This window comes from Mustela nigripes, unplaced genomic scaffold (assembly GCF_022355385.1).
Source record: "Mustela nigripes isolate SB6536 unplaced genomic scaffold, MUSNIG.SB6536 HiC_scaffold_148, whole genome shotgun sequence".
Taxonomy (NCBI): domain Eukaryota; kingdom Metazoa; phylum Chordata; class Mammalia; order Carnivora; family Mustelidae; genus Mustela; species Mustela nigripes.
The window spans coordinates 7,169,093-7,185,620 of record NW_026739562.1 but is presented as its reverse complement, the minus strand read 5'-3'; the positions used below and the strand labels follow the sequence as shown (position 1 = coordinate 7,185,620).

The window sequence follows — 16,528 nt, the reverse complement described above, 5'->3', positions numbered from 1 at the left end:
AACTCCAGATCTGGCCTCTGACCAGGGGAGCCGGGCGAATCCACAGACCCGGCTTCCGGGCCCGCCTGCTCCCCACCCCGCCGCCCCACACCTGGCCTAACTGTTGCGTCATCTGTCATCTATGAAATGCAGGTGATGCTGGTCTTGACGGTGCCGGAAACACCCGGCTCGGCTGCCTCTCCAGCTGTCCTGAGGACCCACTGAGATCACATATCTGCAAATGCAGGGAAAGTGGAAGGTGCCCTGAGAACACCAGGGCATCTTCTCCTTCCTCCGACGCCATCCCATTCGTCTCCCCACTCCACAAAAGGCAAGCGCAGCAGCTGAGCACACGCACCGCAAGGGCAAGCGCAAGGCCAAGGCAGGGACACCCTTGGGCGCGCTCGGAGCCCCAGGGAAGGAGAGCACGGGCCCCTCGTGGCAGGGGCTCCGCTCCCCCTGCCCGTCCTCAAGCTTCACCCCCTTGGGAAGCAGCAGGATCTGGCCGTGGGGGGCGGCTGTGGCAGCCCTGAGGTTGGCAAGCAGGATTCCCCATTCAGACACTGCCTGCTCCTGCTGCCTGCGTCCCCACGAGGCCCACCGCTGCGGTGCAGACCCGGGGAGGCCACCTCTCCTGCACGAGCAAGCGCCCGCAGGCAGCTTCGTCCACATCTTCAGCCTCAACCAAAGACGAGGGTGCGGGGCCGGAGCAGACTCTGTGGGAGCCCAGGGCCGCTGAGCTGCACGTGGGGAGGAGATGGCGGGCTCCCCGGTATCCTACAGGTGCCATCAGTCCCGGACACAAGACGAGCTCCTGTGTCGAGCTGGGCCCCCATCCTCCGTCTCTCTTCCTCCTCCTGTGGACGGGCTGAGCTAGCAATTGTGCTTTCTCTTCCGAGACCTGGTAGTCCGTGCCGGGGCTGGGGCTGGGGCTGGGGCCGGGGCCGGGGCCGCCTGCGGGGGCTCTGCCGGCGGGGCCTCAGCCCGACTGGTCGAGCCTGTGGGCGCTACCCCATTGGGCCCCTGCTGAGACGCCCGAACACCGTCTCGGATCTCTGTCAGCGTCTGGCACATCTGACCGACGCGGCTGGTCAGCTCCGCCATGGTCTGGCCGATGGCGTGCATGCTGTTTGCCATGTCCCGGTGCACGGTCACCAGCTCCTGGCAGATCTGCTGGAGGGCCTCGGTCTGCTGGACGTGGGTGTGGAGGAGCTGCCAGTCAAGGCTTGTGCTAGGCGGGCTGAGGTGTGGCCGAGGGGTCCTGCAGGCGGCCTGGGCCTGGGGTGAGGGCCGAGGCAGGGCCTCCGGCTTGGGACCCACCATCTCAGACTGGTCCGAGGAGGAGGAGGAGCGGAGCAGGGTGGGCCTGGCCAGGCGGGCCTCTTCCTCCACGGACCGCTGCAGGGACGCCCGCAGAGGCTGCCTCGAGGGCCCGGGGGCTTCCTCATCTTCATCATCTTGGGGGACAGAAACAGAGAAGGGCAGATGATTAAAACAGAAAGACAGGGGGCAGCCGTGGGCTTGGGCCTACCCCCAGGTCACTCTCTGGTCCCCCTGCCCCACCAGCCCTGAGGCTCACTCAGCACCGCCCACCCCCAGAGAAGCACTTGCTCCCCAAATCCCTGAGGCGTGGGAGCCAGGCGCCCCCGGGGAGAAGGGCAGGCACGAGGACTGCCCAGGTCTCCCTTCCTCTTGCCGGAGCGGCACCACTCTGGCGCGATAGCCCACGTCAGGGCTGTCTTGGGGAGCCCAGGTCGACCCTGTGGCTCCCTTCATCTGTCTGGGACTCAGTTTCGGCAGAGCAAAGCTGATACCTGCTCTGTCCACCTAACCAACCACCTGCCCACCTAGCAGGGTTGCCAGGGAAACTAAACAAGAGAGCAGCCAGGAGGGAGCTTCACAAAAGCCTCAGGAGCCACACCTGCCCAAAGGCTCCAGCCTCCCTGCGCGCGGTGGACTTGCTTGCGCCCCCTTGTGGCCTAGAAAGAATCTGCAGCTCTAAGTGGTCACAGGGGGCCAATGCACAGGGTGGCGTGGGAGGGAGCTGACTGGGGGGTGTCTAGCAGGGGAGCCATCCTGGTGGTCAGCCCTGATGTCCCCCTCGACCCGCCCCCCTGGTGGGCCACCCGGAAGTGTCTGATAGCTTGCAGGCGCCCTCACACAGACGACTCCTTGCAGCCAGTCACAGGGAGAGGGGCCCAGCCCCCACACACTCAGGCCTCGGCTCTCTTGGGAGCCGGATCAGGAGCGGGTTCCCATGGCAGGAATAAAAAATATACGGGTTCTCTGGGCATCCCAGGGGGGCTAAATGCAGAACCACCCTCAGGCGAGGTGACGGGGAGGACAGACAGACTCATGCTGACCCTAGCCACACGCATGCCTCCACGGGGTCCAGGGCCTCCCTCAGGCGGGCTCGGGAGGAGCCCAATTACTCATACCGTACCCGGTGGGACAGCTGCCATCCTCCCCACCCCGGGGATCCCAGGACACCCATTCTGGCGTGGCAGGGCTGGAAGGAGAGGGTGGGGCTGAGGTGACGGTGCTCTCTCCTTCCAGGGCCTCCTTCCACAGAGCCTCTGGCCTCGTGCTGTAGCAGCTGGTCCACTGACTGGGAAAGGGGGACTGGCCAAGCCTGCGGGGGAGGGGTCCCACGCCCCCTGCCCAGGCCAGGTCACATTTGGTAACCTCATTACCTTCTGTGTTAGGGAGATGGAGGAGAGAGCAGGGCAGGATGGAGGGCATAGACTTCACTGACTCGTAGGCCCCCTTCTTTTTCTTGTAACTGGGCGGAATCACCCCACAATTTAGCAAAACACAGATTCACGGGGAGCTGGCAGACCCGGGCTTGAGTTCTGGTTCAGAATCTAGCTCGGGGGCTGCCTCATCTCTGGAGCTCAGCTGCCTTGTCTACATAGCAAGGAAGTCAGACGGGACGGTCTCTGTTCCTTTCTGAGTCCCAAAGAACTGACCCCGAATGGCCACCTGTCACGAGCGCTAGCCAAACAGGAAACTAGCACAATCCCAATCCCGACAACGGCATGGGGCCTTGGAAGGGAAGCAGGGTCTTTGTGAATCACCCTCCCCAGGCTGGCCAGCCGCTGACTTCCCTGGAGTCCTCCTGCCCTGCTCCCTTTCTCAGAGGCCGGGCTCCCATTGGCCGGTGGGCTGAGGGTGGGGGGCGGGTGTGTGCAGAAGCCAGAACTGAAGGGGGTGCGGCCCCAGCACAGAAGGGTCTTGACTGCTCCCCCGTCCCATCAGGGGAGCCTCAGCTCGAACTACAGCCCCAACTAGAGTCTGCTGGGCCTGGAGATTCCAGTCAAGCCCGAGGCATCCAAGTCCATCCTGGTACACAGGAAGCCCAGGAGAACGGGGCAGAAGAGAGGTGGAGGGGGACATGGGGGCAGGAGGGACAGGGAGCAGATCTGGTGAGACAGGCAGACCTGAGAGTGCCTTAGCGGGGAAGAGAGGCAGAGGACCACGAGGAGTGGGAGTGGGTAGCCGCAGCAAAAGAACGCAGAAGTCAAGACATTAGGAAAAGAGAGAGAAAAGACTGATTCCCCCACACCCCACCCCCTGCACCCTGTCCTGGGCCCTGAAGACTTGGCTGGCTTCCTCCTGCGCCCCCTCCCCCGCGCCTGCTACACTGGGTTTCCCTGGCTCCTCTCAGTCCTGGAACGTGCCAAGCGCCTTCCTGATGCGGGGCCTCTGTACATGCAGTTCTCGGCCTGGAGGCTCCCTGCTCCCCTCCCGGAGCCCCACGCTGCCGCTGCCGAGGCCAGTTAACTCTTACTCACCCTGTGCCTCCCAGTTCCCAGGCTGCTCCTGGGAGCCCTCCCCTACCCCCCAGGGAGAGTCAGATCCAGGGTCCCTGGCCATCAGACAGGGCAGCGAGGGAACCGGTGGGGCCAAATGCAAAATGTGAATGCAGGGCCCCTTGTTTAGAAATGACTATGAACTTCAGGAAGGCAAGAGCAGCCCAGTAAAGTCAGCACCGTGACCTTGTGTGCACAGAGCCCAAGGGACACCGAGCAGGTGGTCTAGGGCGTGCGCCTGGGAAGTCAGCCTGGCTCTCAGGACTTCCTGCGTCTTCCTAACGGCTGTCCTTGTACAATGACTTAAAGCTCGTGTATTCCCACGAGTCTAGGGACGACCCAAGGGCAGGGGTGCTGTAGGTTTTATATACAACTCTGTCTTCCCAGCTCCCGGCACAGCTCCTGGCACAGAGTTCAGGAAATATTCTAGAATGAATGAACGGAAAGGGGCGGAGAAGACCAAGCAGGAGAAGGAGGGAAGGGTACGCGGGAAGACTGGATGAGACGGGGAGGGACAGAAGAGAGGAGAGGGCCAGGGAAGGGGGGCATGGCCAAGGAAGAGGAGGCCGGGGAGCAGGCAGTGGGAAGGCCTGGAGGGGAGGCCGGCGGTACTCACAGCTGGTTGACGGGCTGTCGGTGCCATCCAGTTCTGCCCTGGGGAAGCTGTGCCCGGAGTGGGCTGTGAGCAGGGTTGACTCGATGGCCCTCTCATGGGCAGTGAGCACGATGGTGGGGGCCCGGCCCCCAGCCCCAGGGCCCGACAGGGACTGCTGCATGAAGGCCAGCTTGTCCTTGGTCCTCCGTTTCATGTCATCCCATCTGTGCTTAATGTCCTTGACGGAGCGGGGGACCTGGCTGACGGAGGTGATTTTCCGAGCTATGCCTTCCCAAATCTTGTCCCTGTCGGCATGGGACAGCCGCATGGTCTCCCTCCCAAAGAGAACCGCTTCGTGGTGGGTCACCTCCGTGACCAGAATGTCCAGCTCCTCCTTGGAGAACTTGGGTTTCCTCTTGCGCTCGGCCAGGGGCGCCACATTCCTTGGGTTGAATATCCCACAAAGCACAATTGGGTAAATGACCATCAGGGCTGGTGGTCCTCCTCCTTCCTAATTGCTGGCCCCCAGTGGGGGAGCCAGGAGGCACCTGGGCACCCTCGCCCGCTCACCACCACCACACCCTCCTCCTAGCCAGAGGCCCCTTCCCCTACTCCTCAGGGGGCAGGAGAGCAGGAGGGGTGCGGCATAGCGGGTGGGAGCGTGGCCTGAGTCGGATGCCTTCTGTGGCAGGCCCTGCCTCAGCCCTGGCTAGAGGGGAGAGCCCAGGCTGTGCACTTGGCCTCTCCCGGATCCCTCTCCCCGCCGGGTCAGAAGTTAGAGGCGCGCAGACCTTAGGGTCGTTACTAGGGAGGGGAAAGCAGAGCGACATCCAAGAGCTTTAAAGCCCTCCAGAAAAACGAAGCATCCTTACCGGGCAGACCATTGCCCCTGCAGATGGCTCACAGGGCGACTATTTACAGTGTGGCCTCGCTGGTGACGCCTGTGATTAGGGTGTGGTCACAGAAAGCTCACTCTGTCCTGTGGCTCTCTTCATCTCTCTCCCTGGCTCCCAAGTGCCCTGCAGGTCCCTAACTCTGGGGGTATGGACACTCCCCTCCGACCTTGGTGCTGGCTAGCAGCCACTCTCTGGGGGTGGGTCACTGTGGCCTTTTGGCAGCTCCGGGGGAGAACGTGAGCAGCCCGTGAGTGCCCACTGGGACAGCATTTCCACTCTGATGCAGGCCAGGAGTGACCCTGGCTTCCAACTGCACAGAGGAGCCAGGGGCCGTTTGACTGACTGAGACCTTGAAACCACCCAAGAGAGGAATCCTGAGCCTGAGTCCCTCCCCTGCCACTCCCACAACCGAGGCGAGAGGCGGGGGACGCAAAGATCCTTCCGCCCTCACCTCCCCACCCCACCTACTCAGAGCACCATAGCTCAGGAGAAGGGAAGGCTGGGGCTTTGTTACCAGGCCAAGATGGTGACAGGGGCCCGCACCCTCATTCAGATGACCTGGAGCTAGATGCAGAGTCTCCTGTGCAAACCAGCCTCCCACTCTTAAATGAGGATGGTAGTTCTAGGATCAGCTTCTAGGGCTGCCAGGAGGAATTCCTGGGGGAGGTTTTCAGTCTCTCCACTATTGGCATTTGGGGCTAGAAACTTCTCTGTGAGTGGGAACGGGCATCTTGGGCCATTTGGGACGTTTCTCAGCATCCTTGGCTTCTCCCTGATAGAAACCAGTAGCATTCTCCCGAAGACTCGTGACCACCCAGCATGTCTCAAAGCAAAAGAGTCCCCTGGTTTCAGACCACTGAAATCATGAACGCAGAGCCCCCAGCATAGGGAGGCCATAAGGTCAACAATCATTATGTCGATGCCCATTCTCTTCCCGGCCCGCCACTTAATTTTTTGAAAAAACTCATCAACTCCATTCAATCATGCACAAGACCCGAAGTTGTCACGGTACAAGAGAGGATGTCTGCACAGTGGAGTGAATAAGCACAAAAGGAAGTTGTACATTAAGGGGAAAGGCAGGTTCCCAGGATGGAACTGGCTTTTCCCCTCCAATTACCACCAGAGGGACATCTCCGTGGCAACAAACCACACTCCCAACCACCCCTACTCCTTGACTGTTCAAAGAGAGGGGCCCCAACTGGCGCCACCTTGCATCAGATCGGGGCTGACTGAGAGGCCAGACTCCGTGCCAGCAAGGCTGCAGGAGCAGAACCCACCCCACACAGAGCCCAGGAGGTCCTGCTTTCGCCTGGGCCCTGTGCACAAGCAGAAAGAACGCAGGCCCAGAAGTCCAGAGCTGGGTTCAGGTTCCGGTTATGCCCCTGACCGTATGACCTTGCATATGACCTTGTCCTGCTCTGGGCCTTGGCTGTACCACTGTGGCAGGAAGAGCAGGATAGGGCAGGGGCTCTCAACACGAGTAGCGCGTCAGCCTCGCTATGGCGAGCTTTAGAAACACCAGTACCGAGGGCTCATCCTTGGCCCGATAAAGTCAGAATCTCTGGGATGTCAGAGGATCGTCCAGCTAGTTCAGATGATGTCTTTCCTGGGGGTTGTGGTCAAGCCTGTCCCCAGAGTGAAAGATCAGAGATGGGTGGAAGCATGGCACGGAATCAGCTCGGCCGGCCAAGCTTCCAGTGCAAAAAGGCCCTGAAGCCAGGCTGCACTTAGTCACCCTCTCCTTTGCTCACCTAGAGCCAGGCGGGAGCCACAGGGAAGATGCCCAGGCCACCAGTCTGGTTTCCATTTCTGTGTGGCTGGTCACAGTGCCCTCAAATGCAACCCGGTCCCTGGGAGGGTCCAGCTCAAAGGCCCCCTGCTCTGTCCTCTGGGCCCTGGCAGCACACTGTCCGTGCCTCCATTCAACAAGTGCGGTACAGAAAATGGTTTCACGGTGGAAGGAGGGAGTCGGGGAGGCCTGGGAGGGCCAGGCTGGCGAGGGCCATCAAGGGCACCCCGTTCCATGGTCAGCTCTGCAAATGGGTGGGGCTTCCAAGGGCCAGGATGACTGGCACCCAGTGGTCAAGGAGAAGGTGGTTAGGAGTGTGACCATGGCCTCCTTGGAGCCCCCTGCAGGGCACGAGCTCTCCAGATGATGTGAAAGGGCGCTGGAGGGAAAGGTCCGCCTGTCCTTGGGCACCTCTGTTTCTGCCCCTGTTAAGTGGCAGTGAGAACAGCCGCCCCCCAAGAAGAGGACAAATCCTAGCGTGCTCTGGAGAGTGTAAACCACAGCCCCTCTCTCCCTCCCCACCCTCCCCATGCTCCCCAGCCGCAGCTCTCAGGTGGGGAGCACAGGTGGGCAGGAAGGCTTGGGGAAGGAGACAGCAGACCTCATCATAGCCTCCTCACCTCCAACCAACTTCTCCTTGTTTGCTGGGAAGGTGGCAGAGTTGAAATACAGCACACTCCCTCTCAGGAAGCTCCTGACGGCCCTCCCTCCGGGCACAACCTCTCTCACATCCCCCAGCCGCCAAGAGTGACAGAACCGCGCAAACGCCCACAGAAGGCCCAATCTGTGGTGGCCCTGGTCCGGCCACGCCAGGCCCTCCCCTCCCAACCCAGCTCCAAACTCCCTGTCACAGCTCCTGGGGCCTAGAGAGAGGCACCAGGGGGGTGCCAGTGCAAGTCTGACCTCCCACAGAGCGCACAAACCCTTCTGGGCGGGAACCTGGCAACCCCTGCCCCAGCCAGCAGCGCAGACCCAACAGGAGGGCTGTGGGCGGAGACCTCAGTTCCAGGCTCAGTCCCGCCACCCCTGAGCAGCCCTGGGCCAGTCTCCTGCTCTCTCTCGCCGGCCAGGAAGAATCCTTCTGGCGCAAACTTCTGTCCCAAACACGACAACACAGTAGAACCACTCTTGAAAGTACTCATGCCTGGGCAGTGAGTACCATAGACAACTAAGCTAGACGGTGCCAGAAGCCTCCTTTTCCACGGGGCCACTTCAACAAGTGCTGGCAGCTGCACTGGGATGAGTCCTGCACCCCCACAGCAGGAGACGGCCCAGTGAGGGGGTCAGCGTCTCAGGGGAGGGATGCCCCCTCCTTGGTGGGAATGCTGCTCAGAGCTGGGGGCCCTGGGCGCTCCAGACACAAGGATGAATGTGCAGACGTTAGGGGTCCATCTGTAACCCACAGGCTTCCTCCAGAGCGCCCTGATGGAAGGCTGGGGAAGCAAAAGGGTCCTCCCAGAGCTACATACATCCCAAACCCTGCAAACAGCAGTCCCGGGGCCTTCAGGGGCCTCCACTGCTGGAGACCTCATAAGCCCCAGCACACTCCCTTGGCTTCCTTTCTGGAGTTTGGGAAAGACTCCTGGGAAATCAGCAGAAAGCAGGACTCACCTCATCCAGTTGGCTTTAGTCTCGTCTGACCCATCTATAGACTTGTAGCGGTTATTCTTGTCCACAATCTGGAAGACAGAGAGGGAGTCTAGAAGGCGCCACTCTTGAGTGGCTCTCGTGTCCCTGGGCTCCTCCCCAAGCCAGGGTCTCCCTCCCTTCCACTTGCCCTCCTGTACAATGCTTCTACTGCTGCAGGACTGAAAACCGAGTGGGGGCCAGGAATCCCATCTCCTTTTCCTGTCCTAACGGAAGACCAGAAACATGGCAGACAAGCAGCACTTCCAGGAGCCCCATACTGCAATGATGAAAGTTAGATCCAGCCCTTCTTCTTTCCCTCTAGGTTCCCCCAGCACTGGATGTCTGAGCACACGTGACAGGGGCTTCCTCCTCTCCCCAGCCTCAAGCTGGTCAAGAGCGACAGGGATGGGCTGGTCCCTTCTCTTCTGTAAAATGTCCTGATTTCCTCATCACTCTTGAATCAGAGTTCAGCTGGGTATGGAGTTCTAGGCAGACTGTTTAATTGCCTTTCAGCCCCTGGAAGATTGCCCAAAAGGCTGCTATAGGCTGTTCAGGAAACTACCGTTGTTCTATTGTGGAAAGGCTGTCAAGGGTGAAATTTAAGGTTTTCCCTTCATTTTTTATTTAGTGCAATTTTTTATTTAGTGGAGGATTTACTCCTTTAAAATTCTTTTTTTTTTTTTAAGATTTTATTTATTTATTTGAAAGAGAGAGAGTGAGAGAGAACATGAGCAAGGAGAAGGTCAGAGGGAGAAGCAGACTTCCCATGGAGCTGGGAGCCTGATGTGGGACTCGATCCCAGGACTCCAGGATCATGACCTGAGCTGAAGGCAGTCGTCCAACCAACTGAGCCACCCAGGCGCCCACTCCTTTAAAATTCTTATTACTCAACATGCATATTACTTGGTGAACACATATCTCTTCTTCCATTCTGGAAAATTCTGAGAAACTCTTAGTTTTTGAGTACAGCTTTTTAGTCATTTTCTCTTTGTGTAGAATTTCTATTAAACATATTTGGGACTATTCCCCGTGTCTTTTGACTAGCTTTTTCTATTTTTCTTTCTCCCCTTTTCCAGGCAGTGCTCTGAAAATAATCCTCAGAACTCTCTTCCGATTCACTAATTCTCTCTTTGACTGTGTCCAGTGGAGAATTTATCCCCTTATTAACGTTCTTTTCTTTTTCCTTTCTTTTTAAATGAGCACTTTTAATGCAATGAATATTTTCATTCCCAGAATCTTCATATCTATCTTTTCTTCATTCTACCTCTGTTTCACAAAATCATGTTCCTTCTGTTTCCCTCTCTTAACAGCTTTACTGAACTGTAATTGACATATAATGTACCATTTGATAAACTTTGACAACTGTGTACACCCATTGCCACAATCAAGAAAACAAACATACCCATCACCCCCAAATTTCCTTGTGCTCCAGAATCTTCCCCTCCTATCTCCCTCCATCCCTCCTATCCCCAGTCCACAGGAAACCAGTGAGCTTCTTGTCACCATAAATTACTTTGCACTTTCTAGGATTTTATATAAATGAAATCAAATAGAAGCCATGTTCTCAGCACAATTATCTTGAGATCTGTCCATACTGATGTGTGTACCAGACTTCATTCCTTTGTACTGGGAAGTAGTATTCCACTGCTTGGGTGTGCCATAATTTTTTTTTTTTTTATCTACTTCTTGATAGGTATTTGGGTTCTGTCTCGTTTCTGGCTATTACAATTAAATCTGGTAAGAGAATCCAGTTATAAGTCTTTCTGTAGACACACACATCTCTGCTGGCAAATACCTTGAAATGGAATGGCTGGGTCCCATGGTAAGTATATGTACAACTTAAGAAACTGTTAAACTGTTTTCCCAAAGTGGCTGCAACATTTTACATTCCCATACAACAGCGTATGGACCCACCAGCTGGTCCACATCTTTGCCAACACTTGGTATGGACAGTCTTTTTAATTTAGCCATTCTGATAGGCATGAAGCAATATCTCTGTGGCTTTAATTTTATTTCTCTGATGATTAATGATTTTGAGCATCTTTTCATGCATTACTTGTCAGCTATGTATCTTCTCTGGGGTAGAGTCTATTGGAATCTTTGCTCATTTAAAAACTGGTTGTTTTTTTCTTTATTATTGAGTTTTGAGAGTTCTTTAAAAATATTTTTTGGATCCAGTCCATCATGAGACATAGGATATATGAATACTTTCTCCTAATCAAAGGCTTGTTTATTCATTCTCTTAATGATACCTTTCTAAGAGCAGACATTTGAAATTCAAACAAACAAACAAAAATCCACTGTTTTGTTCTTTTAAATGTGTACTGTCCTTCCTTTATTTCTTCAAGGATCATAGGGCTGAGGCTGCTAATTATCCTTCATTATCTATTATCTCCTTTGTCCACAGTAATAGAACCCCTGGATTAGAATTGGGCACCTGGTTATTTGTAATAACACAATACATTTTGGGACACCTGACTGGCTCTATCGGGGGAGCATATGACTCTTGATCTTGGGGTCATGGGTTAGAGCCCCACGTTAGGTGTAGAGATCACTAAATAAATAAATAAGCTTAAACAAAACAAAACAAAACCAGAATATGTTTCTTGGTTTCTCTGCTAGCTAAATTCTGGCCAATAGGATGTAGGTGGAAGGGTCAAGTGTCAGTTTCCCAAAAACTTCTTTGTAAGACAGCTGATACATGCCTTTCCACCATGCTACTGCCTGGAATGCAGACGTAATGGCTGGAGTTCTAGCAACTAACTTATGCTCTGAGGATACACTCTGAGCTGGAGTCAAGCTTGGTTCCCTGAGTGCTTAGTGGAGCAGAGCCATAACACCAGGCCTAGACTATATTCATAACAGAAAATTTAACTCCTATTTAGATCGAGCTACCATTATTACTCACAGTCAAGTCAATTCCTGATACAGATCCTAAATAGTTATTTTAAATTCACTTTCAGAATATAATTTTCATTTTAGAGTGAATTCATTTGTCATTGATATTCAGAGGCTGTCTTTTTAACACTGTCTTCATTAGTTTTGGAGATTTGGTTTGGTGGGAGGGTTTATCTTTTTTGGTGGGGGGGGCTCTCACTGTAATATTTGGGGAAAAAAGGGTGGGGGCTGGTCAAAGCATGAACTCTCAGTGCATTGGACTAAAAGCTCCTTTGCCCCTTCCACACACACCTTCTTTACCGACGCTGTTCCTCTGGATATTCCCATTCATCTCCAGACTCTCAACTTGTTCATTACTCATAATCCTCAAGCCCCAGCTGTGACTATCTGACTTCCCACGTGACTTCCTTTCCTTGGCTGTCTCAGGGGCACCTCAAACTTACCTCCCCCAAGGTACCCACTCCCCCAGACCCACCCCCAAGCCCAGTCCTCTCCTACTTGCCTCATCACGTATCTGAAACCACCACACACTCAGGTTTCAAAAAAGCCATCCCTACTATCAAAAACCAGTGAATGGTACACTTCTTATGGGCGAACTGTACAGTATGTGAATTGTGTCTTGAAAAGGCTGTTAAAAACAAAAACAAGTTACCCATCATCCCTTGCTCTCTCAAAGCCCCCATCCAATCCCTCAGCAAGTCCTGCCATCGCATGTCAAAACTTCCCCTCCAGTTCCACCGTGTCCTGCTTCCATGCCAGTCTGAGCCATTAGCTCTCTTCCAGATGAGCACAGGAAACCCTAACTTCCCTCCCCTGATAGGGCTCCGGATGCCCCACCAGTTCTCCTCGGAGCAGCCACTATCATCTTTATGGATGTCACTCACCCAGGGTCATCTGCAGTGCTTACAATAAAATCTGCACCTGGGGTCACAGCCTCCAAGGCCCATGTCTCCCCTACCTCCCCGATGGGTGTCTCCATCCTCCCCTTCACTTGCGGCAGCCACAGGCCCTGACAGTGAGCTTTTTCACCAGGAGGGTTCACTGCCTACGACCTCTCTGTCCCACTCTTAAAAAATTGTGTAGGCGCATAACGGGGGCGCCTGAGTGGCTCAGTGGGTTAAAGCCTCTGCCTTCGGCTCAGGTCATGATCCCAGAGTCCTGGGATCGATCCCCGCATTTGGCTCTCTGCTCAGCGTGGAGCCTGCTTCCTCCTCTCTCTCTGCCTGCCTCTCTGCCTACTTGTGATCTCTGTCTGTCAAGTAAATAAATAAACAATCTTTAAAAAAAATTCACAATCACGAAGTTTTTCACACATTCAGAAATTATAATGTGGCCGCCAACAAGAATGACCTCCAGCTGTATCTATCCCCCACCTCGCTCGCCTCAAGAAAACACTTCACCATAGTTGAAGACCATCTCTGCTTCTGATTTTACCCCCTCTCTCCAAGGTTAACCACCATCGTGAGGCTGGTGGGGAGCCTTCCCATTTTTACCACATGAGGAGTTTTCTAGAAAAAATTTACAGAATAGTCTTGCAGGTTGTACAGTTCACAGATATGGCGTCCTAGTGAACCTACCCTTTTGTACCTTTTCCCCACTGACTTTTGCATGACTGGTCCCTTCTTATCTTTTGGGTCTCAGTTACTGTCACCTCCCCTGAAGAAGCTTTTCCTGACCTGAACCTAAAGTAGGCTCTCCCTGCCATTTCCTGCCTGCCACACGCCACCCTCCCAATAGCATTATCTCTATGACATCACCTGTCACTTCCTTTCACAGACCCAATTGAACAGTGAAATTTTGACATTGACAGTGTTTATCTGTAAGCTTGGCCATCGACGGTCTCCCTCACTGGACCATAAGTGAATGAGCGCAAAGCACATAGCTATCCCATTCATGATCCCTGGACCCACCACACAGCCCATGGCATGGAACAGAATTGTGGCTGAACAAACGAATGGTGCCTGAAGAGTCTTTTAAGTAAAAAGCAAATTAAAGGGGGAAAAAAAAGGTCTAATGTTAATATTTTATGGAAAAACGAAATGAGTGGTGTGCTGGAGCTGGCTTGCACTGGCTAATGAGCGCAGACTCTGGAATCTTCCAGAATTTTATGAACCAGCTGTTATTAGAAATTTAATTATATAAACTTACAATTCCAGAAATGCTATTTTGAGGGTAATAAATACTGAACACTTACCACTTCCTCATTATTTTCTATTTCACTATCATCGATGTTCTTGAGGGAAATGGGCCTCTGCTGTACCTGCACAGGAGAAATGCTACGGAATAGTGGCTAGCGCCTGTGTCTGCCCACCAACTGCTTCTGTGACCTCATGTGGGTACCCTGAAATCAGCCACGGTGGGAGCATTTACACCACGGAAATTGGCATGCACCCTCCCTACCTCCACCGTCACCACGTGACCGGCATGTGTCTGTATGTGCACAGAAAGTCTGGGAAACACATTTCAAGCTCTCAACTCTGGTTACCTCTAGAGGAAAGCAAAAGAAGAAAGCAGGATGAGGCCTTTCCTTCATCTGTCTATTTATGAGGTTATACTGCTTTTGTGGTTTAAATTTCGCAGATAGTGCTCGCTTTGGCAGCACATATACTAAAATACGCAAATAGACCAAAAGAGAGAGCATGCAGCTCAGGCTTCACACTGCCCTGCATCCATGCCCCAACAGCCTCCCCAGATGGTGCCCCAGTCCTCGGGGACCTTCCCCTGGAATGTCGCAGAGCCCAATACTTTATCATAATGAGTCCCCCTGACATTATCATTTTCTGATTGTTCTTCTCTCTCCTGGGGAAAAAGAAAAGCATCTCTCGGCCCTGCAGCCAGTAGCGGGAGCACTCAGCGGGTACTGAGAGCCATGGAGCCAGAGGAATGAGCTAGAATGTTGGCTTCACCATTTACAAGAGAGTGACCTTAGCCTCAGCTTCTGCATCTGTAAAATGGGATAAAGGCCAACACAGCAACCCTGCAGTAATGACCCATGTGGGAGGCGCTCAGTAAACAGTTGTCATGACTGGAATTTGGGTTCTGACTGGAATCACAGTCTCTGGCCTCTTAATGAAGAGATAAATTGTTAATTATCATTAATTCTGGGCAGTGGGAGGTCTTCGGGTCAACAGTGAGTTGTTGTAATCTGCCTCTTTACGGCTTCAACTGGGCAGAGGGGCTCTCGGGGAGGTGGGAGCTGGGAGGGATGCCGGCTCAGATCTAGAGGTTTGCTGAGGGACAGTTCTGGCCTTATCTTTCCCATCCATCAGGATTTTCTCAAACCATTCATTCATTCACTTAACAGCTATCACTGAGGGGGCTGTTACCATGTCTGGCTCTGTGGATAGAATGGTGATCCAGGGAGACAATGCCTTTGCTCTCACAAACCTCACATTCCAGGGAGCCACAGAAGAGAGAGCACTGTGACAGTGCGTGGGCAGCACCGTGGCGGGCAAATCTGTGGAAAGGGGAGCTCAGAGCTGTGGCCAGTGTCTGGGAGTCAGTTGAGGACCTTCCTGGGAAATGTGGAATCCAGGAGGAGGTCTTGGAGAAGAGGAAAGTGAGGGTGTTCTGGGCGGAAGGACCAGGAGGGGCAGGATCTCACAGAGCTTGCAGAGCACATCACATGTTACTGAGAAACCCAGGCCACCCTGAGTAGACAGCTGAGACCAAGATGGCTCAGGAATGGTCAGCCAGGGTCAGATGCTCAGGTCCCAGCCCGCAGAAGGCTGGTCTCCCTGTGTCTCCCTCAACGTAGTAACGACTAACAAAGACATCAGTAACGAAACGCCAGTGGCTACCATTCAAAAAGCCATTTCGAGAGCACCTGGGTGGCTCAGTCAGTTGAGCATCTGACTCTTGATTTCGGCTCAGGTTGGTGGGATTGAGCCCCGCATCAGGCTCCGTGCTCAGCAGGGTATCTGCTTGAGATACTCTCTCTCCCTCTCCCTCTGCAACCCCTGCCCCCGGCTAGTGTGCAGATGCATGCACGTGTGTTCTTTCTCCTTAAAATAAATAAATATTTTTTAAAAATAAAGAGCCAGTTTAAAAACAAAACCAAACCAAAAATCAATCTCACTGTGCCATGGAGTCTGACACACTGTTTCATGGATTCTCACAACTCTGTGAATGAGCTACCATCATGGTTCCCATTTTACGGATTAGAAAACTGAGGTTCAGGGCCACTCGGTAATTTGCCTGGGGTCACAAAAGAAACATGTGATGAAGCCAGAGTTTGTTCAAATTCCGGCCTCTTCTGGTACAGCCTGCCTCTTACCCACTCTGCAGAGAGATGGGCCCTATCTCCACACTTCCCTTAAGGACCTCATCGGAATCGACCAGGGAAGTCCTGAGGACCCCCTCAGAATTTCCAGTTTTGCTGCAGGCTTGAGGAGATTTGCTGTGTGAAAATCTGCATTTTAATAGAGGAACATTCTGCTTGGTGACAGAAAATTCCCTGCTGTCAAGGGTTCACTGTTGGGCTCCTCTGAATGGTGCCATCACTGGATGCTGCAGAGATTAGATTTTCAACAACCTGATTTGCTTGCAACTTTCCAGGAACCCACGGATCCATAAAGCATTCTGATTTTCAGCCCTGCACCTCTTCTTAAAGCAAAGCTGTTACAAAAATGATTGATGAAGCTATTCACAGTTGACAAAGCACTTCTGCGCATCTCAGATGCTCCTCCCAGAACCCCAGGAGGCAGACAGCATCGCCTCTGTTCTCCAGCCACTTCCCAGCCTAGCGAACTGAAACGGCAGAGCCAAAAAGAGGCTGGCCTGAACCTGAACTTGAACTGAACACTTGGGCTGGAAGCAGGGGTTGAGGGGGAAGGCGGGGGGAGTGGCTCTGAGGTTATTTAGGCCCTGGCTTCCTAGCCTGGTGTCTACAGATGGGCTTTGGCAAGGCGAAGAGGAGGCCCCTTAAAAT

The 16,528-nt window shown here is 53.9% G+C and overlaps 1 protein-coding gene across 4 annotated transcripts in view; it reads right to left on the bottom strand.

Annotated features, from left to right (window-relative positions):
• LOC132008526 (PR domain-containing protein 11-like) overlaps positions 1-16,528 on the bottom strand; it is a 76,989-nt gene that overhangs the window by 14,160 nt on the left and 46,301 nt on the right. For 3 of the 4 annotated variants that reach the window (XM_059387170.1, XM_059387169.1, XM_059387171.1), the window contains exon 5: positions 8,683-8,750. In XM_059387170.1, the coding sequence (XP_059243153.1) occupies positions 8,683-8,750 (68 nt within the window). Of the gene's footprint in view, positions 1-360; positions 1,437-4,407; positions 4,830-8,682; positions 8,751-16,528 lie in introns of those variants that run through there. The other variant, XM_059387172.1, reaches the window with a different exon arrangement.